The sequence below is a fragment of the Aspergillus sydowii genome (genome assembly GCF_001890705.1).
Source record: "Aspergillus sydowii CBS 593.65 unplaced genomic scaffold ASPSYscaffold_8, whole genome shotgun sequence".
Classification (NCBI taxonomy): Eukaryota; Fungi; Ascomycota; class Eurotiomycetes; order Eurotiales; family Aspergillaceae; genus Aspergillus; species Aspergillus sydowii.
The window spans coordinates 125,666-146,032 of NW_024467866.1; the positions used below are offsets into that span (position 1 = coordinate 125,666).

Below are 20,367 nucleotides of genomic sequence, written 5' to 3' on the forward strand. Positions count from 1 at the left end.
CCAATATATTCCGGTCGCTGCCCAAGTCCAACATATTGGTGGTGGCGCCGTGGTAAATAAACCCCATGTCAAAAGGCGTGATGAGCTAGTCAGAACGAGCTGGATGCTGCGGCAGTAGTCTGATTCAAGATGGGCGATGTCTCAAGAATTCGCTTCAATCCATGTATAATTAGCCACGCATCCACAGTCCCAGTGATAGTAGCCTTGGATCTTCTTAGCATATGCCATATGAACCAAATTGGTCCCATTCCACCACCGCGAACTCCAGTACCCAACCTGAGTCAGACGACCTCCGTAGTAGACATCGAACGTACCGTAAATACAATTATCCGCCCATACACTGCCATTACACTCATCGCCCTTCGCGTTCGGGCACAAAGCAGCTCACTCTCACTGGCAGTAGTGCCTTATCCCAGATACTTATCGCGTCAAAGAATCGCAGGGTTGGGTTAGTGCAATGCCCAGCAACTAGCAAATCCCGACTGTGAATATAATTCATATAACCCAACCCGCCGATGAGCCATGCATTGGATACATTTCGAGTTCACGAACCGATGTTGGTCCAACAAGGGAGATCCATCGTATCCTCGGTGCCCTGGTTTCCCGGTCACACTCACCGCTGGTCTGGTCTGCTGCTGGAGGTGGATGATGATCACAATCGAATGGAATCCAACCTCGCTTCGTGATCAGCTTCGCGAAGCAAATGAGGCATATTAATACAGTCAGAAGATGAAGCACGGGTAACACCGTGTTTTTAATGTGTCTCCATTTACTTTCTTGATCTTTCGAGGGACGGAAAATCTGACTATTTGTATACTTATTTATATCTTCAGCTATCCTTGACAACATCTTGTTCCTTTAGATACTGATGCTACGAGGTATCTAGATGCTCTCGTATATATATGATACACTGTATTATCGTAAACAAATACTCTCCCACTCCTCCACGTGAACCTCTCACCCCATGCATAAATCCCCGAAAATAACCGTTAAGAAAGCAATGAACTCCTTACCTACGTCACCCCAAGCAACGATCCAAGTGGGAGCGGCAACGTGGACGATGAATATCTTGCCATACCCTGTGTCGAAACGCATTGATGTGGCTCGCGGTAGTCTCTGCTTGCCATGTTAACCGAAACGAATGGCTGGTGTGCCCGGTAACGTAGGTACTTGGTTATTATGTAGTTATTTGTACCTAGCGTGTTGGGCAGTGAAGTTGGCAAGGCTACCTATGTATCAGACCCGGCAATAACAAAAGTGGATTTCAGCAGGGTTACTCAGTGAACCCAGTGCGCTGGTGAATAAGTATTAAGTACTCTTTTCATACGAGTCGACAGACATGGCGTATAAGAACAAGACAAAAAGTAAGTACCGTGCATTTGTCACCGCTAATCAAACCGACTAGATCAGAGACATCATCAAAGAAAAGAAAAGTTGGATAATAGTACATTTCCGGCAACTGAGTATATGAAGTGGGTATAAATAGGAATGAAGCGGGGTTAAAAGCAATATAAGGAACATAGAAAAGACAGAGGGAACATAGTATGACAAGTCTTGACTCATCACAAGGCAATACAAAATAGTAAGATGGACAGAGACATGTGTAACAAGTGAACAGTCGCAAGAGGCCCAAAGGTCAATCAATCAACGTGGTTAGACATCATGATATAACTCCCAATAGGGGTATAAGACAAGTCATAAGCGCTCCCCGAGCTCCTTATATCATATTCGCTGCTGAATGTCCTTCCGCAGCAGGCTTACGCTTTTCCGGAGAGGGGGTCCTCGCTTCTTCTTCGTCCAGTCGTCGTCTCCATTCCGCGAGGCTGTCGCTCAGCCCCGATTCCTTGGTCGGGGTGCGATCAAAGTCAGAATGGGTGCTTAATCGGTAGTTGCTATTGGTGCTCTCCCAGTGGGTGCGTAGGGCTTCCAGTTCGTTGGCTAGCGAGTCGAGAGCCATGGAGCCACGGTTATCTAGGAAAGTGTCATCCTGCGACACCGCGCTGTTGGCCCTAGAGCGGCGGGTTCCGCCTCCGATCGTACCGCTGGATGCATTACTGTGAGTACGGGAGATTCCATTAAGACCCCCACCGTGCTGCGACTGCCGCCGATATTGTCCAACAGAGGCCTCGACTTGGTCCAGGAGCATGGAGACCTTTTGTTCCGCATCCACAGCACGAGTTTCTAGCAATGAGTTTTCTTGCTTTAGTTGTTCCAATTCGGAGCGGCTCTTTTCGGTGACAGCGAGAAGTTGTTGCTTCATTGACTCGTATTCTGCGTGGGATTTCTTCTTTTCGGACTCTGTAGAGGTTAGGCTGTCTTTCAGCCTGGTGACTTGTTCCTCGAGGCTTGTAATGGAAAGCGACGTATGCTGCTGCAGCTCAGCCATTGACTTTTGGAGCTGAGAGCGTTCGGCTTCCCATTCGGACGATGCGCCCGACTCATCCTCAGCACCTCTGCTTTGCGCCGCATCAAGTTCGGACTGAATCTTCGCATTCTGAGATTTATACCGAGTAAGCTCATCCTTCATCCGCTTCAACATCTTCTCGGTTCCTTTAACGTAGTGGACGGCGGACTGATAGTCATTTTCAAGCTGCTCTAGTTTCTCCCTGTAGGCGCGGTCGGCCTCTTGCTCCCGCGTTTCGAATGAAGATTTCATCTCATCATGCGCCTTCAAGCTTGTCGAGAGCTGTTGCTCCAATTCTCGAAGTCGGTTTTGCTCTGGAGTACCGAACCGGGAACCGGGTGACTCCATTCGAGGGGAGCGCCTACTATCAGTGTAGTTGACGCCACGCTCGCCAAGAAGGTCCTTGAGCGCGGTGTGTTGGACTGACAAAGCACCGGCCTCCCTCTGGTGACCCTCAATCTTGGACTTGAGCTCCCTGTTCTCCGCGGTATATGTTTGGCAATCCTTCAGGGCCGCTTGGAGTTGCCGGCGAAGCTGTAGGCCCTCTCTGCTAGCCTGTTCTTGGTAGGCTTCCAGACCCGCGATCCGCTCCTCCGCACGTCGCAGTTTTTCAGCCGCTTCATCGGCAGCTGCTTGACTGGCCTTGGCCAATTTATTCGCTCTCTCCACCTGTGCTTCCGAGCTGGCTACTCGTTGATCCGCAAGTGAGCGCGCGGATGTCTCTGAGTCGAATGAGGAAGCTCGCTCCAGACCCAAAATGAATGCATTCTTATGGGTTTCGGCTTCTCGGGCATGAGTTTCGGCTAATTCTTCTGCGTCTCGAAGGCGGCGAGTGGCGTTCTCTAACTCAGAAGTTCGCTCTTCATGCTCAGACCTAAGCTGCAGCAATTTCCTCTCCAAGCCTTCCCGTCGTTCGCGTTCCTCGTCTAATTTCTTCTCCAAAACAGTGGCCTTCTCGGAAGATGCAGTTACGGCTAATCTCAAGCCGCCGATATTATCGCCGAAGTCTTTCAGACGGCCGGAAGAATCTTCAAGCTTCTTTGACAACTCCTCTTTATCCAAGCTCAATTGTTTCAGAGAAGATTCGGCTTCGGACCGTAGCATCGACTCTTCTCTCAGAGATGCTTCTATTTGATGAAGCTGGGCGCGTAAACTCTCCGTTTCCAAAGCATTATTCTGCATTTCCAGCTCAGCCAGTCTCCTCCTAGTGGCTTCAGATGTCTCTTCCGCCAGCTCCCTGCCACGCTTCTCCTGGTCAAAATCGGTGGTAAGTGCTTCTAGCTTCGATTTAAGCTCATTCTGGGATGCGAGAGCCAAAGCCAATCTCCGGCTCAAATCTGTTGTGCGTTCAGAGGTGGCCTTATCAAGATCGTGAGACTGTCCATCTAGCGATGGCGTACTTTGCTGGCTCCCGCCATGTGCAGCCAGTTTGGCACGAGCATAAGCAGCTTCGTTCACCGCTACATCCCTTTGTTGCTCGACTTCCGCTACACGCTTCGATGCGATCGCGGCTTGTCTATCAACAGTAGCCTGCATTTTGGCTAGCTCTGCTCTCATTGCTAGAAATGCCTCGATCAGAGGACGATCCTCATCCCCGAACGCATCCGCCGTTCGTTCATCCAAAACAGAATTAGTGGAGATATTAGGGGTATACCCAGCCTTCTTAGCCAACGCGAGCTCGGATGCGTACCATGCATTCCGGCTCTTCAATGCCTCGAGCTCTTTTATCAAGGCCTCCTGGTGGGCAGTTAGCCGTGGTGAACGCGGTTCCTCTCCTGTCTTGGAATTTCTGTAACTCCGCGAGTCTACCGATCCATCAACACTTGCATGGCGGCCGAGGATTGATTCATCGGCGCTATCCATGGAGCTGCGTTGTCGCTGGCGAAGAGAGCGTTGTCGAGCCGGTGCAATCAAAGGTGCAGCTTCACCAGCCTCCATGGCCCTAGCTGACATACGCGAAGACGACTGTTGAGGAGTCCGCTGGCCATTCGACTCCTGAACGTTCCTAAGGTCTTTTGGAGAGTCCCTTGGCGCTGACTCTCGATCTCTCTCTCCAGCAATGGCTCGAGCCGTGTCAATCGGTGGTCCGCCATAAATACGGTCCTGTTTCGTCGGCGGAGTCTTGCTTCTGAAATTGTTGCCTTGCGGTGGGTTGTTAGCTCTTGAGCCTGGGGTAGGTGCCTGGCCTGGTGGAGGAGGTCCGGAAGGAGCATTTGCAATGGACGCTCGTGGCAATCGAGAGCCTGGTCCTGTTCCCGGTGCTAGCTCTGCCGCCCGCCCAGTAGGGCTAACCACGCTTTCGCGGGATTGCTGGCCTCTTCTGGCTTGATCCAGTTGCTGGTTCTGCGCTTCGCGAGATGTCCGACCCGACAATGCTGTAGATTTGTCTCCAGCTCCGGCTTTAACGGGAGCTGTGGCTGGCCCTCGTTCGCCATCCCGGTTCTCCGTTGGGTAACGGATTTTTGATGTATCAAGCATATACGCCATGCTAAGCTCCACTGGATCTCTCGGGGCTGAGCTTGGCTCGCCGGCCAAGACAATTATTTGCTTTCCAAAAGCCGTCATGCTGTGTCCCGAACGCGGCGACGGTGCTGGGCCCATATTCTGGAAAGAATACCATCGTCGTGTGCTTATACGGAACGCTGCTAGGTCACCAAGGTCGATGCCTTCATCTGTCCGGCCACCGAAAACATACATAACATCGTTGACGAGAGCAGCCGCATGTCCCTCCCGAGGTGCCGGGATGAATCCGACACAATCAAGCTGGGTCCAGCTGTTGGCGCGGGGGTCATACGACCAAACATCGTTAAACCATTGTAATCCGTTTGTTCCTCCGAACCTGCCAGGGGTGAGTAATGGGATCAGTAAAAGTCAAAGGTGGCATAAACGTACAAGTACAGCTTGTCATTGAAACTGACAATCGTGTGGTTGGTTCTTGCAGGTGGGATCTGACCAGGGGAAGGACCGCCTTCGTGGCTATTTTTAATGAGAAACTCCCACTTATTACCGGGATTCTGCAATTGATTCAAGTCAAAAGCGACCAAATCATTGAAGAAATACCCTTCAACCTGCCCTCCGAAAACATAAAGCCTGGAGCCAAGAATATTTAGTGTATGGCCATATCGTCCGGTAGGTCGAGGACCTGGCGGTATTGAGCGCGACCATTGCCGAGAAGCTATAGCGGTAGGTGTTAGTTTTGACCATCATCTGCAGCCCGCAATGCGAGGGGTATGACACATACAAGTATTGAGTAGATAGAGTGTGTCATCAAGCGTATCATTTTCATCCACCTTGGTATCACCACCGAATACGATGAAGGCATTCCCGACTAATAGACTTGCATGGCCGACACGGGGCCCTGGGCCCTCCGAAACAGTCGCAATTGGGAAGCATGACAGGTTCCCGCTGCTGCTTTCCATCATCCAAAGATCTCCCTTAACAGTTGATCCATCTATTAGCCCACCCATCATGTATACATCGCCTTCTTTCGAGGCCACTGAGTTGATTGCTGCGCCATATCGCGGGAAAGGGTTTGCTTGCGGGGAGGAAAAGTTCAATCGGCGCTGCGACCACGGGTAGAGTGATGCACCTGGGCTGGATCCTGGGGAGGTGCTACTCGTCGTGGGCGGTTGGGAGCGATGAGCCTAGAAATGTCAATATTTATAAATCAATACTACTCCGCCGAGATGCTCAACGGCCGGTGGTACCAAATATTTTGAAGTACTGGGTTACCAACCTGAGACTCGGACTCCGCCCGCTGTCGTACCCGCTGCTGCTGCTCTGGGCTGTTGGTACTGCCAACCGAGTTCAAAGAATTATTGAAGCTACCGCTTGTAGGCGTCGGCGTCTGCGACGAGGCCACTCCGTCTTTCGATCCGTTCAGCACGGCTCCAGAGCCCGCTGGTGCTCCTTCAGAGGTATGAACGTTTCTCGTTGCTGGGGGCAGGCCGCCAGTGGCCTGCTGGCTATTCTTCTTCGATTTAAAGAGGAATGCCATCGTGAAATATTATATCATAAAAGTTCGTGGAAGCGGCAGAGTTAGACTCGCTAGTAAGAGATGAATCCGACAGTTCCCTTTCAAAAAGCCAGTCGAGCATGTACCGTCGGCGTTCAACATACACAGGCGATTTAAAATTGACGAAAATAAAGATGTTGATTAAGAGAGCGAAGAGAACGGGCGCCAGGCTGACAAGTGTAAGGAGTGGAGGACGCAGCGAACGCGCGAGTTGGGATTAAAAGTTATTATTAGCGAACGGGGCAGGCGTTGCTGGCGGTGACTGGGGCGACGCTGGTTCTTCGTTTGGGTTGACGTTGGACAGTGTCCATCCAAGTTCCGTCGAGTCCTGGACCGCTCAGCGTCACGTCGAAAGGAGTTGTGGTAGACTCCTCCTATTGTCGGTTCAAACCAAGGGGCATCGGCGGCCTAGAGTAGAAAAAATAAAGGGTGGAAAAGCGGAGAAAAGAACGAAAGCGCCCCAATGCAAGAGAAAGAAAACAGGCAAGAAGGGCGAAAGCGACCAGGAGGCAAGAGGCCAGTCTCTATCGCAAAGGGACGAAGGAGGTCTGAAGATGAGGAGGGCGCTGAAGACTGGCGAGGAACTTAGGGGCTGCCTGGCAGATTGAGAGAACCGGCGTTTCATCGACTGGACTGACTGGCTTAGATAATGGCACCGTCCCCGACACCGCCAGAACCTCAATTATGGCTGGGATTTTCTTCTTTCGTTGCTTTTTCCGAGTCGAGGGCGAGCATGAAAGGCAGCGAAAGAAGAAGAAAACTCTCCCGTCTTGCTCATCAGCGGGGAAGACTTGTCTTTCCAACGTCCCAGTCTTGGGCTTCGATAGTTGCTACTCAATCAAGAATATACTACGGTTCCACTCATGTTTTCTCGCGGACTCCCCCAGTTTATGTATCGTGGATACTCCGGTCAAGATTCAGGAACAGGACCCAGGGCTCTCTTGCATATGCTGTTCGGAGGATACGTTTTCCGCACTATAGGATCCATGTGTGCGATGTACTCCGTAAACCTGCGTGCGATCTGGGGTTCCAGGCTTTCGTTCGATATTATTATTCTTCTTCCAAATGTGGGAAGCCCCCCTGGTGGCCCAGAGTAAGCGAGGATCTACCAAAATTCGGACCGCCCATGGATATTATTCTTCTCCCCCTCCCGTCAGTTCCTCGAACTCCTTGTGCGGAGGCGGTACCTGGGACCAATCTTCACCTTCTCATCTTATTGCGCCGTTGGAGTGGGGCTGGTGTAATCAGGGAACAGGTCGGTTTTCCACGTGATGATGCCGATCGACGCATTTGAAGTTGAGGAAATGAGGACCGAAGCCCTGGACCGTGGACCGGGTTGACGAACTGAATCGCTGGCATCCTCCTGGGATTATCGATGTGTCCATTTTCGATCAGCTATCTTGCGAAATTGATCATCGATGCCCTTCCATCGAAATTGGGACGGTATTCAACCAGTTTAAAATAGTACAGTCGCTGCAGCTGAAGTCATTTCAGGTTCAAGCAACTAGCCAGTTCCAGTTACGCTCAAGCCACCCTGGCCCGCTCCAAATTAAACCACCTGCAGCTCTGGCCAGCCATGAGCCAACCCACTGGTGGCTGAGAATTTAAATTCAGGTCCAAGCCGCTCAGGTTCCAGCACGAGGTCGCTCAAGCGGATTGAACCACCCATTTCAGTTTGCAAAGGCGAGGCGAGCGAAGTGGGCGTCTGGCGCGCCGGCAGGAAACCCGCTCCAGTTTCAGCGCCTCCCAGTCACGGCTCGCCCCTGTCGAGGAAGGCACGGCCCAAATCGGCCATCATCCCCGGTGATAGGCTACAGACAGAGGCGTCGCTTTTGTTTGTGCCACCCCTTTGTGCTTCAATTTCAGGCATCCAACACCCCTGGATTCGCTGCTCGGGAGATCCTTTGACTTGGACAGGGCAGCCAGCTCAGGATATCGAAACGTGTCAATGTTTGCCACGAAGAAAAAATGCAGCTATTGTTTCAAATTAATCTCGTGAATGCATCGGCATACGGAAGAGAGCATGGTCTATAACTTCGTGATGGTCGGTGTCCAGCCCAAAGATCTGGCAGAAACCACTCATTTGGAACCCAGTCCTCACTTCTGTTCTTCGCCGATGCACAGGATGTGCTCCCTTTCAGTGTTCCTGCATGTGCTGCGCTCTGCAAGGAGGCCTGCAGACAGTGTACTTGGTAATTCCACCTCCAGGATGCTCATAACTTCCACACCTTTCACTCGACAAAGGGTATGGCTGCAGCTACTCTCGAGTCTCGCAGCTTTCGTAGGCAATGCGTATCTATAAATTCCAATCGCCTGTTTAGGGTTAAAAAGATGTATATGCGGAGTCGGGGAAGAGATATATCACGTGAATACATGCGGAGATAAACACAGATCAGCAAACCAATTCCGATGAACAACAATCAACAAGTCACAACAGCTTCAGTCGCTATGGACCCCGACGCCGACGTCACGTCTACCGATAAACCCCCGGTGTTTAACTACATCCTGTCGTTCCTCCTTGTCGGTGTGGCATGGGGGTTTACCACCCCGTTCATCAGGAAAGCTGGGGTAGAGTTCCAGAAGCGACAAGAGCAACAGCAACAACTTTCACAACCGACAGAACTCCAGCCTACGCGGTCCACAGATGAAGACCGCATCGGCGATGACAGCGAAAGCGATGAAGACCAGCCACCACCTCCCGCTCCTACAACAACAGCTCCCCAGGCGGCCTGGATGGGCCCTCAATCCTCGTCTTCCTCCTGGCTCAGAACAAAGATCGTTTCGGTATTTTGGACGGTCGTGAATCTTCTTCGCACACCGGCTTACTCTGTTCCGCTGGTTATCAATTTGACGGGAAGTGTTTGGTTCTTCCTTCTGGTTGGAAAACATGGTACGATTTTACTACCCTTCTTTGCCCATGCGATGGGGATGAGTGGGTTCAATTGACTAACCGTACTGCAGAGCTCTCCTTAACTGTGCCGCTGGCGAACTCGAGCGCGTTCCTCTTTACGGTCCTTGGGGAGTGGTACGTGGAACGGAAAATGATAGCAAGGGAGACTTGGGTGGGGATGGCGCTGGTCCTGGGAGGCATTGCGATATGTGTTCAATCGAAATCATAATTCCGACCATGGTACTCGGTATATAGACAGTGACAATTTTATCTGCAAATAGAACGGGGCGAATCCTGCCCTTCAGACTCGTTGCTCTATCTATTTCTATGATCAAAAAAATATAATGCAAAAATAGTATAGAGTGCATCATCCGTGAATCGAACACGGGCCTCATCGATGGCAACGATGAATTCTACCACTAGACCAATGATGCTAGTTGCTGTTCTGCGGTCTTATTTTGATTATGTATGGAGATCCCCCTGACGGTTTAACAATAACCCTGGCTTCGCAATTGAGTTCGATATACTTGTGTCGCTACTAAACTATAAGGTAGTGTTTCCAATTAGTACCCTACAAATAATTGATACTGGTTCATGGCCCTTGGCAGTCCCTTTTTGCTTGGCTCGATATATAACATCTGTTCCGTCTTTGGGGATAAGATGTTGAAGGCCCTTACAGTCTTTGGCTGGATTGAAAAGGGATGTGGCGGCCAGTGCACCGCTTCAGCATTATATATTGTTTGAGTATTGCTGGTTCGCGTGCATGCCGGACACTCGCTGTCGTGACCGAAGTCTCCTACCACTCCTGCCTGTGATCTGTTGGAACCGTGGCGAAAATCGCCACAGTAAATTATCACATTGAATAAAAATATAGTATTCAGCATTTCGTCCCGCTATCGACTGACGAGGACCGATGTGAGGGGATACGAGGTTCAGCGCTGCTCGGCCAGGTGCATCGGCCTTCAAAAGGGCATTGCAATATATTGATACCGTGGGCGCTAGACCACTACACCAGAAACCATGCATGGCCGGTGGCTAGCCAGCCATCTCCAACGATTGACCTTCTGTTATGTGTCAGTCAGCCTCAGCCGGTCAATGGGTCTGGAGGGTACGGAAAACATACCTACTGCAATGGGGTATCCCAACTCAGTCCACATTTTCCCAAGACTAACATTATCCGCAAGGATGCATCTTGCAAGATAGGGGTGTTGCGTTATTTATTATATCCCATGTATCATAAGCCGCTGCCAGAACTTGTCTAGTAATTATCATCATATTCCCAGGCTTCAGGGTATCAGGGCTGTGATTTCAAGAGCCTGTAAAACCTTCAAAACTTTCACGTTAATGCTCCTCCATACCAAGCCACCATTACTTCTGCTCTGCAATTTCTATCATCTCTTCCGTGAGTTCAATAATCCGAGGTTCAAATTCCCTCATGTCAAATCCAGTAGCAGCTGTAGCGACTAGCGAAGGCTCGGATACTATCCGAATGCTGTGCAGGACAACGATATGGGATCCTTTTTTGGTGCCCGTTGGTGATATATATTTTATTCTCCATTGCGCCTCGTCAGGATCCCGGCCTCAAAATATCATTTAATCAACACTCAGCCCAAGCACCGAGCTCATATTACACATCCAATCAAGAAGTCCACAGGTCAGTATTATGTAAATAGCCCATGGTCAGAAGATCCCTGACCCAGTTAAAAGATTGTATACTACACCGACAAAAGGAACCCAGAGCTAAACTAGATCGAGAAAATCGTACATTCCGAGGTATCAACGTTTACATACAGACATAAAGATTACATCCGGCCTCGGGCCAGGACAAAAATCAACAAAGATCGAGCACACTCCGTAAACCGTTTTCTATATCATCGTTGCGACATGCTGAACCTGCAGTGAGAGAGAAACAACCCGCCAGTAAATGCTTGGGGCCGATATAGTAATATGACACGGACAAAGAGATCAAACGCCGCGGAACTAGCCAGAACGTTAGTATATGTTGTTGGTAGAATAAGGAAGATAGAGAACTCACCATTCGCACAACCAAGTACCACATGGCACCGAGGAACTTGAATATTGAAAGACCAGCCACACTCCACAATACCACAGCCATGTAAATCATTGAACGGTTGTTCTTATCCTGGTCAGCCTGTTCAGGATCGTCACTGAAGCGATCCAAACCCGCGGCACTGAGCACAACGGCTCCCAGAGCGAAGTTACAGAACACCCAGACGAGAACGACACCAGATCGGAAACCCTTATAGTAATCGGCCTGGCGTTCTTCCTCGGAGATGGTCTTGATTTCCTTGAGAGGTTTCTGGGCAAACTTTATGAGCTCTGCTTCGTATTGGGCGTTGAGATCTCCATCGTCTTGCGGGATGTTGACGTCGACCTTTCCGCCGGGCTTGGTGTTCGCCGAGGGCAGCTTTTCGGCCTTGTCATCGCCTTTCGTACCCCAAGTTATGTCGTGAGTGTTACAGAAGGCGTAGATGTTCAAGACGTTGATGTAGGTTGGGGTGAGAAGGATGTATTGGATGAACTGCACAGATTAGGAGATTTCCGGTACTGACACGGAGGGGTTAGGACTTACGCATGTAAACATATGCCATGGATCCATGAAGATAATCGAGGCAATAAACCACATAACGTACGTCGAGCCGAGCGAGACAATTATAGAGAAGAAAGTGCTGTTGGTGAAGAGTGTCGAAAAGGTGAACGAATTGTCCTGAACCTCCTCTTGAATGGACCGCACAGTTACGAAGACCGCAGCGAAAGCGAGGTAAATCATGATGAAAACCCAGAAATACACCATCGTCATGTATAGTTTGTTCGAGCCCCCAGGGCGATTACCCAGTGACAGGACGAAACAAGTCACCAAAGTCGCAAGATAGAGCCATTCAAATACCACACCCAGGACCTTACCAGCAGTCCCCAGGAGATTCTTTTCGCCAAGATATGTTGTAAGGATATGGAAGACCAAGAAGAAGTTACCCTACCATTGGTTAGTGGGTTCAAAATGCATCCGAAAGCAGAAAACTTACAATACCAAACCAGGCGAACAGCATATTGATCGTCTGGTATAGCGTTTCGATGAGCAACATGAATTTCCGGATGACGCTGTGGTCGCTGCGCCAAAGCTGATAGAAATGGGTAATGGCATAGATGGCCGCGAAGAAACTACCGTTCAGCCACCGACGACGCTGCATAATGAATTCGGCCATCTGGTCCGGCACATCAGTTTCACCGGTCGATGATTTGACGTATTGGAGTAACCAGCGGCAATTGCGCTTGGTGACGATTTCGAAACACAAGATCCGATCCTCAGCCAGATACATATTGGCAGTGAAAATACCGGCATTGGCACCATGCATCTTCTCTCCGAGGAAGTACCGCTCTAGTGGGCCCTGGCCGTTTTTGTCGTTCTGCAGTGCTATATAGCGATAAGCCGAGAAGGCACCTGGAAGCACGGAAATAAACCCGAAGGCTGACTCCAAGGGCTTGTCGAGAATGTTACTCAGCTTGTACTCGAAGTTCTGCCCAGCGACTAATGGATTGATCAGCTTCTTTCCGTGGTTTAACATGACCTTGATCTCGCCGCAAGCTCCTCCGCACATGGGTTCGACATCGAAAGCTTTCCACAGACGATAGATCGAATCTTTACCCGGCTGTGTACCAGCATCGAGCAAAACACAGATGTTAGGATCAAGGACACGACCGAAAGCCTGGAAAAACCAGCGATGCGAGTTGATTTTCTTTTGGTTCTTCTCCTTAAGACAGAAAATCATCTGCACGGGGACCCCAGAGCGAGGTTTAAGGTGGACCTGGGATCCCTTCAACTCCATGCCGACCTGCGTTGTGTACTCGTAAATGTGCGCCGTGACGTCCTTGCCATTGACTTGCTGCTTTGCAATGCCGTCCTGATAACAACCCAGACCGGCCATCACTGCGCGAGTCCGCGGGTTGATTTTGGCACGACCATCACTGATGACACAGACCACAATCTTCTTCCAGGCGTCCTTCCCCCAGGTTTTGCTTCGAGTTCTCGAGCACATGTGCTCTATGTTCTTGAAAACACCGGTCATTGTTCTCGCGAAAAGGAAGTCATCTTCATTGTACATGGTGACGACAATGAAGAGCTCTGTGTGTCGTGGTTTGGCGAAAAGCTTTTGACGCAGAGTGAAGCGCTCCTCAAAGAAGTCTGCTGGATCACAAGTAGCGGCGGAGTAGCGCATATGTGTGAATTCGTCACGCTGAGAGTTCTCGGAGTGGGGGATCTGGTTGAGCAGTTTCGGTGCGATAGGACAGTCGAGGACAAGATTACCCTGGAACAATTGGACTTCTTTGACGGTCTTCCACCGTCGGATTGGAGCAGGACTCGGTGTAGGGGCAATGGTCATGTCCTCTTGGTAATCGTCGCTGTATGGGTTTTGCGCGCGGAACGGATCGTCCTGTTGGAGGATCGGTTCATCATCGTGATAGGAATGCTGGGGTCCAGAGTAGTTCCCTAGATCATAATCATCATGGCCCGGAGTAACGGTGGGTTGATATGGTTGGGTATAATAAGCATCGTGGTGTGCTTCAGGATCTACAGAGTACTCGTAGCCCGGATAGTTTGACGGATGTCGCGACTCGTAAGAGTCGTTGTGGCCGTATGATTGAGGCAGTCTCTCGACGGAGAACTTTCGAGTAACGAGGTTCAGTTTCGTCACAGTCATGTTTCGGGTGCTGAGATTAACTTACTGTAGGCTGTTCCATCAGTCTGTCACTTGAGGGCATTTGTAGGTGGTCGTGAGGACCATATGGGCCATCGGAGAGTTGGTAGCCATCGAGAGGGCGTCCAGGAGAGGGTGATCGATTGCTTAGGTTGCTGTGCTGCATAATGGGCGAACGTGCGTCGTGGCCGTCGTCCCCATAGGGGTCTCCTGAGCTCAGATGTCAACGAATTGTTCCAGCGAGCATGCGCAAGAACCACAGTGATGGTGCACAAGGAACAACATCTGCAAAAGCTCGAGGCCTTGAACAGCTGTTATGTAAATGGAGCAGGGCCCCGGGGCTCGTGCTATAATACTAGTACGAATTGGCCCCTCCAAGGGTGCGGTGCAACTCCTCGGAAGCTAGAGTTTCAGAAAGGAAATTTGATGCCGAGAATGAAGGGGAGCCGCGCAATGCGATCACAGGCAGAGTAACCAAGCAACACTGCAGCACGAAGAAAAGGAGACTAATGGTGTACTAACCCAAGCGATTATAGGACATGTTGGCGGCCGGCTATTGAGCGATCAGCCGGTTCCAATAATGGGCGACCCCTTCGAGATTCCTTTTGGAGGAGGGAGTTGGAATGCGACAAAGCGCTGGACGGCTTATGAAGCTTAAACCCCCGGTTTCTCGGCGGAGTCTCAGAAATGAGAGAGGTAAGAGAGTGGGGGTAGTGTAACCGGTAGGTATTGAAGATGGGAATATTGTGATTTTGCACGATATATGGAGGAGTCAAGAAATAAAGGACGATGATGAAGCTGGATAAGGGCGCAGCGGATTTGCGAGTTGTTTGACTGACGGGGCCGTGGAAACGAGCGCCAAGAGCAGTGGAGTGCCGCGCCACAAGTATTCAGAGGTGCCTATTTGATCTGGGGCAGAACAAGGATCTTAAAATCTTGATCTGAAAATAGGTTGTCTATCCACTACGTATCGTCATCGCCTTGGGGATTGCACTTTGAGGTTCGGGAGTACCTTATCACTATGACCACACTCGGATTTGCCGTCGCATCACATGGGCTCCAGGTGACGAGGATGCCTCATAGTCCTTTTGAACTGTTCGTGAAACAGAACCCCTGAAACAATCTCAACCCACCCAATAATGAATATCAGCGACCATCCATGGAAAGGCCGTCGAATTGGCGCACCAAGGATCGGTTGACAACAGGAGCCCCACACTGTCGCTGGGCCAACCACCGACTCCGGCGCTGCTCGTCACGAAGGCTGCACCGCCACGCCTCTGTGGCGGTGGTCTTTCTTGTGCACATGATTCGCCTTGTATCTTCTTTGACCTTTGGTCCGGCCGTCCCTGCAGTTCTTTTTTTAACTTATACTGGAGCCTGCAGCTGTCTTCCTTGCCTGTCGGAGGTTGTCGTACGCTTCGGTCGTCATTCGAGGTGAATAAGCGGGGCTTGGTTAACTTTCCGCAGCCTTTGATAGAGCAATGCCATTTGTGAATATCCACCCAGCAGTTGTTCACAAGAAAGGCTCCAGAGTAGCAGCTGACAAGGCTGAGTTCCGTAGCTATAATATTCAAGTGCCCGCTTGGGCAACCGTAGACTCAGCGCGGCTGACGGGCTAACCGTCCGTAGGACCCAATTCTTAGTCATTGTCACTCATTTGCCTGTCCTTCAGATTGTTGAGAATTTGAGAGCGACCATGGTCCATCGGAGAAGATTCGGATCCTTTGATACAATAGTGGCGACTGGCGACCGCGGAAAATATTTGTTGCCTCAGGCCGCGTATCTATCGATAAAGACTGGGGCTAAAACCCCGCCTCCTTCAAGCATTTACCATCAGAGGAATCCATAGTTCCAGGTCCATACAGACACAGCAATAAAATGACGGCACCAAATTCTTCTAATGGCCAGCCGGCCAAAGTTTTGTTTGTTTGCCTCGGCAATATCTGTACGATAGCCCTTATCCCCCCTCATTCTGCGATGTACCTAAAACTCATGCGACACCAGGCCGCTCTCCTATGGCAGAGGGCGTTTTCCGCAATGTTGCTGCCAACCACCCTCTAATCAGCAATATCGATTCTGCCGGCACAGGAGCATACCATGCTGGTGAACTGTCTGATTCACGCACAATGTCCACGCTCCGTCGTCACAATATCAGGAACTACAGCCACGCCGCCCGGAAGGTCACTCTTGAGGATTTCCTTAATTTCGACTACCTGTTCGCCATGGACGAATATAACCTGGAGGACCTGTTGGATCTACGTAAATCCATACTAGCCTCATCAGGAAATACAGCTTCGCGCGTGGCGCGTGGCAAAGGCACCAGGGCTGCAACCTCTGCTTCAGTAGCTGCTAGTGTTGAGGCTGGTGCTAAAGTTGCGGAGGTGCGACTTTTTGGCGACTACGGACCCGGGGGATCCTTGCATGAACGAGTAGGAGGTGGAGAGGTAGTCCAAGATCCCTATTACGGCGGGGCAAATGGCTTTGAGGAGGTCTACCAGCAGGTGGCGCGATTCTCGAAGAACTTCCTCGATTACCTGGAGAAGAAGAATCAGAATTAGAGACAGGATGATTGATTACATATATACCCAGGCTTGCTAGATCAAAAAAATAGATATTTGTTCAAAATACAGCGATAATCCGCTTGAACTCCAAGAAAGAATCCTATATGGTACAAGTATAGCAGATCTATAATATACAATGTTGGTAACCCGTTCAGGATCCACTCTACCAATCATACTTTTTCGCTGATCTTGATGGCCGCTCTGCACCCGAGTCGGATAACATTGACAAGGGGGTCGTACGGCTGTGCCTCCTTGGAATCGTTCTCAACAGCATGGTCTAGATGTTCGAGTTCCTCATCCCGGATTCTTCGAAAAGTCGCGAGCATCTCCTTCAACTCATCATCCAGCTCCTCCCCACGACCGTGCGCCTCGGCCTCCCACGATAGAATTTCCCGAACTTGCTCGTTGTAATGCGACCCGATTTCCGTTTCCACAGCTTCAGTACAGGCCATCGCTGCCTCTCGTCCCATGACACCCGTCGACCAGCCCAGGAAAGTCGCCGCAGTTTCCCATACCGGGTACATCGCTGTCGGACGCACCCGGTGCTTGGCAATTTTTTCGTTGAATGTAGTGAGATGGCCCGCCTCCTGGTCGTACATGTGTTTCATCAATGGTCGGAGGTGTGGGTGCGAACGGACAACTTGCGGCGTTTGGGCGGTATAAATTAGCGTAGCAGCTAATTCGCCAGCCTGGTTGACTCGCAGCGCGCTATCGAGAAAATCTCGTTGCTTTTTATTCAGGACATACTTCGGCTTTGGGGATTCGGGACTTGGCTGGGATTCGGCGGATCTGGAGATTGGGGTTGCGTGATATTGTCGACGGAGAGCGGATGGTGCGAGAAAATCTAGCAATAGAGGAGCTGCTGGTCTACAGCATGAGGGCGGATAGCACCTCCGAATCGCTGTAAAGGAACTCATAGTCTGGTAGCCGTGAATAAGAACAATGATGAGGAAAACAAGCAAGAGACCGAAGCCGGAGTGGGCTGATGAGAAGAAACAGCCGCGCGCCTCGAGAGTCGAGTTCGGCTCGGCGCGCCATCCCTGGACCGGACGTCATTCTGGGCCCAATAAACGTCCAAGAGTGAATTCTGGCAGTCACTTCGGGCTTCAGTCTTTCAACCCGCCACTCTCACGCTCCGGCTTCTTCGCGCACCAGCACTGCCTGCTGCTATACTTTAGATTTACGAACTCTGCTTTAATTGTTTGTGTATTTATATACGTGTTCCCTCAGCTTCTCGCTCTCGCTCGGGTCTCGCCACCGACGACCCTTTACACTCTTTGCGACAGCTGCTCAGGGGCCCTTCGTTCATTTTTTCAGTCTCAAGTCTAAGAGGGGATTTTTCACCCGAACTCGCGACATTCACCTGGTTGAGAAGGCATTGTGCTCTTCGACACTTGATTCATAACACAATACGCTAATAAGCCGGCTGGTTTTTTGACCGCAACACATTCACAATGGCCGATGACCTTGACGCCGAGTTGCTCGCTCTGGCGGGCGATGACGCCTCAGACGAAGAGGCCTCTCCCCCTCCTCGCAAGCTATCTTCCGCATCTCCTGCCCGCTCTACCTCACCACGATCTCCAGAACCAACGTCAGCAATGGCCCGAAAAGGCACTGCGAAAGCCGTTCGTCGTCCCCGAAAGTCGCGGAGAGGTGATGATGAGGAGGAAGACGGCGAAATGTACGTTTAGACTCATTTGCGATTCCCCACTTGAAATGTTTGCTGTGTTCTGAATTTGAACTAACAGGACTTGTCCTAATACTAGATCCGCCGCCGATTCTCTCAACTCAGCTAGTATGTCTGAATCTGAGGCAGCATCTGACTCTGAGGGCTCGGATGCAGGAGTTGAAGATGAGGGCCCGCTTTACCCCTACGAGAAGCTGTACCATTCGGCACAGGACAAGAAAGATATCATGGCGATGCCCGAGATTCAGAGGGAGCAGCTTCTATCCGAGCGAGCGCAAGAGGTAGACCGCCACAACCAGGATCTCGCCCTTCGCCGCTTGTTGGCTTCACGAGAGAGGGAAGAGGCTCGCAAAGCAAAGAAGAATAAGCGCAAAGCAAGCGCAGCAAGCCTAGACGAAGGCAACCGCAAGAGTTCTCGACAAAAGACAACACTTGGAGGTCGTAAGGTCGGCGAGGCTTCAGAGGCAATCGAAGCGTACAAGCGGCAGCGAGAGCAGAAGGGCAAGCGTGACGAATTACGCCGTCGGGATCCGACGACAAAGGACCTTAAGTCGAGATCACGGGTCTCAGACGACGATGCAGAAGGAGACAGCGAGGTTGAATGGGATGACCGTGAACGTTCACCAACACCACCTAAAGATGACCCTCCGGCCGATATCCGCGATTTCCAACGGGTGCGTATAGGCAGAACAAACTTTGCACAGGTTTGCTTCTATCCTGGGTTCGAAGCCGCCATGACTGGGTGCTATGTCCGTCTTAATGTTGGACCAAACAGTAGCGGTGTCAATGAGTATCGGCTTGCCTTGATTACAAGTAAGTTCCTATTGCCAATTATTTACGGGAAGCCGTTGACTTTCTTAGAAATTGAGGAAGGGAAAAAATATGCTTTGGAGGGAGCGAACGGTCGGTCATTTACTACAGACCAGTACGCCGTCCTAGCGCATGGAAAGACCACGCGCGCGTTTCCGTTCATTGCTTGCTCCGATTCTCCCTTCTCGGATGTATGTTGTTGCGATGGCTCGCTCTTTAAAAACTTCAACTGATTACTCTATAGGCCGAATTCAACAGGTACCGACAGGTCATGACTGTTGAAGATTGCAAGATGCCGACTCAGTCCCAGCTTACTAAGAAAGTAATGGACATCAATCGTTTAATCAACCACAAATTTACCAACGAGGAGTTGAACGAGAAACTACGCAAGCAGGGTTCTCTAGACTCAAAGACGACGTTCTTCAAACGAGTCGACATTGAGAAGAAATTGAAACTTGCCCAAGAACTCGGTGATAACGATGAGGTAGAGCGATGGCAACGCGAACTGGCCAACCAAGCCCCGAAACTCGCATACGGATCCAATGCCAAACCTCGCGCAGAGAAACTTTCCGAGCACGAACGTTTGGCTCAACTGAACTTGCGGAACCAAAAGCTCAACTACGAGAACGTCCGCCGTGCACAATTAGAGGAGCGGAAGGCTAGCCGGAAAGCCGCTGCGGCTGCTGCTCGTGGAGAAGCTACCATCAACCCTTTCTTACGTGTCAAAACTCTGGCAAAAACTCACCACGATGTCAATGGATCAACGCCTAAAGCTGAGGACAACCATAGTAGCAGCGTAACATCTGCTTCCGGTACACCGAAAGCTAACACGCCTGGCGGCACGCCATCTAGTTCTAAGCAATCCCAAGGTGGTGCAAAGATCCGCCATCGCAACATGGACGACGAAAACATTGCCGCTCTGGACCTTGACATTGACATCGAGATTTAAAACATCTGAACGCTCGAAAATATATTCCAATCTGTTTTTCTATTACCATTTTTATACGGCTTATTCCAGTACCAACCGTGACTTAGACGATGAAGCATGAGGCGCAGCGGTTTTTGACGCTTCTTATATTTGTTTAGGGATGGTTTCCCTTCGGCGTTAGAGCTTGCCGCGTCTGATCTGTATTATTATAAAAAGAAATACTACTATTTTGGCTATACTTTTCGCATTTAGAGGTGGTAAATGGGAGCCCACCGCAGTAGGGCCATTAGGGGGGAAAGAATGGATGCCTGAGGCTACAGGCAGATAAGATATATCACGTGTGATAGCGACGCGATC

The 20,367-nt window shown here is 50.6% G+C and overlaps 6 protein-coding genes and 1 non-coding gene across 7 annotated transcripts; 3 read left to right on the top strand and 4 right to left on the bottom strand.

Annotated features, from left to right (window-relative positions):
• Window positions 1–1,717: 1,717 nt before the first annotated feature.
• Window positions 1,718–6,401, bottom strand: ASPSYDRAFT_59289 (putative cell polarity protein (Tea1); the record flags this gene model as incomplete). Its single annotated transcript, XM_040849674.1, has 4 exons — window positions 1,718–5,243; window positions 5,297–5,579; window positions 5,646–6,048; window positions 6,141–6,401. 4 exons carry the CDS (start codon window positions 6,399–6,401, stop codon window positions 1,718–1,720), a joined length of 4,473 nt encoding a protein of 1,490 aa, XP_040700616.1.
• Window positions 6,402–8,867: 2,466 nt separating this feature from the next.
• Window positions 8,868–9,538, top strand: ASPSYDRAFT_91128 (uncharacterized protein; the record flags this gene model as incomplete). The annotated part of the gene is made up of 2 exons (XM_040852438.1): window positions 8,868–9,309; window positions 9,381–9,538. The coding sequence occupies 2 exons, from the start codon at window positions 8,868–8,870 to the stop codon at window positions 9,536–9,538; spliced, it is 600 nt and encodes a 199-aa protein (XP_040700617.1).
• A 134-nt stretch (window positions 9,539–9,672) lies between these two features.
• Window positions 9,673–9,743, bottom strand: ASPSYDRAFT_t104. Its single transcript has one exon. It is a non-coding gene; the product is annotated as a tRNA-Gly (tRNA).
• A 1,214-nt stretch (window positions 9,744–10,957) lies between these two features.
• On the bottom strand, window positions 10,958–14,577 carry chsA (chitin synthase class I). Its single transcript, XM_040850490.1, has 5 exons — window positions 14,053–14,577; window positions 12,354–13,991; window positions 11,903–12,304; window positions 11,345–11,851; window positions 10,958–11,289 (listed from the first exon to the last, which is right to left on the bottom strand). The coding sequence occupies exons 1-5, from the start codon at window positions 14,188–14,190 to the stop codon at window positions 11,275–11,277; spliced, it is 2,700 nt and encodes an 899-aa protein (XP_040700618.1). The 5' UTR covers window positions 14,191–14,577; the 3' UTR covers window positions 10,958–11,274.
• A 1,325-nt stretch (window positions 14,578–15,902) lies between these two features.
• On the top strand, window positions 15,903–16,582 carry ltpA (tyrosine protein phosphatase LTP1; the record flags this gene model as incomplete). Its single annotated transcript, XM_040849675.1, has 2 exons — window positions 15,903–15,969; window positions 16,029–16,582. The coding sequence occupies 2 exons, from the start codon at window positions 15,903–15,905 to the stop codon at window positions 16,580–16,582; spliced, it is 621 nt and encodes a 206-aa protein (XP_040700619.1).
• Window positions 16,583–16,755: 173 nt separating this feature from the next.
• Window positions 16,756–17,502, bottom strand: ASPSYDRAFT_59293 (demethoxyubiquinone hydroxylase family protein; the record flags this gene model as incomplete). The annotated part of the gene is made up of 1 exon (XM_040849676.1): window positions 16,756–17,502. The coding sequence occupies one exon, from the start codon at window positions 17,500–17,502 to the stop codon at window positions 16,756–16,758; it is 747 nt and encodes a 248-aa protein (XP_040700620.1).
• A 158-nt stretch (window positions 17,503–17,660) lies between these two features.
• On the top strand, window positions 17,661–20,256 carry ASPSYDRAFT_47091 (RNA polymerase-associated protein). The gene is made up of 4 exons (XM_040847362.1): window positions 17,661–18,266; window positions 18,352–19,085; window positions 19,134–19,273; window positions 19,327–20,256. The coding sequence occupies exons 1-4, from the start codon at window positions 18,040–18,042 to the stop codon at window positions 20,029–20,031; spliced, it is 1,806 nt and encodes a 601-aa protein (XP_040700621.1). The 5' UTR covers window positions 17,661–18,039; the 3' UTR covers window positions 20,032–20,256.
• Window positions 20,257–20,367: the final 111 nt, after the last annotated feature.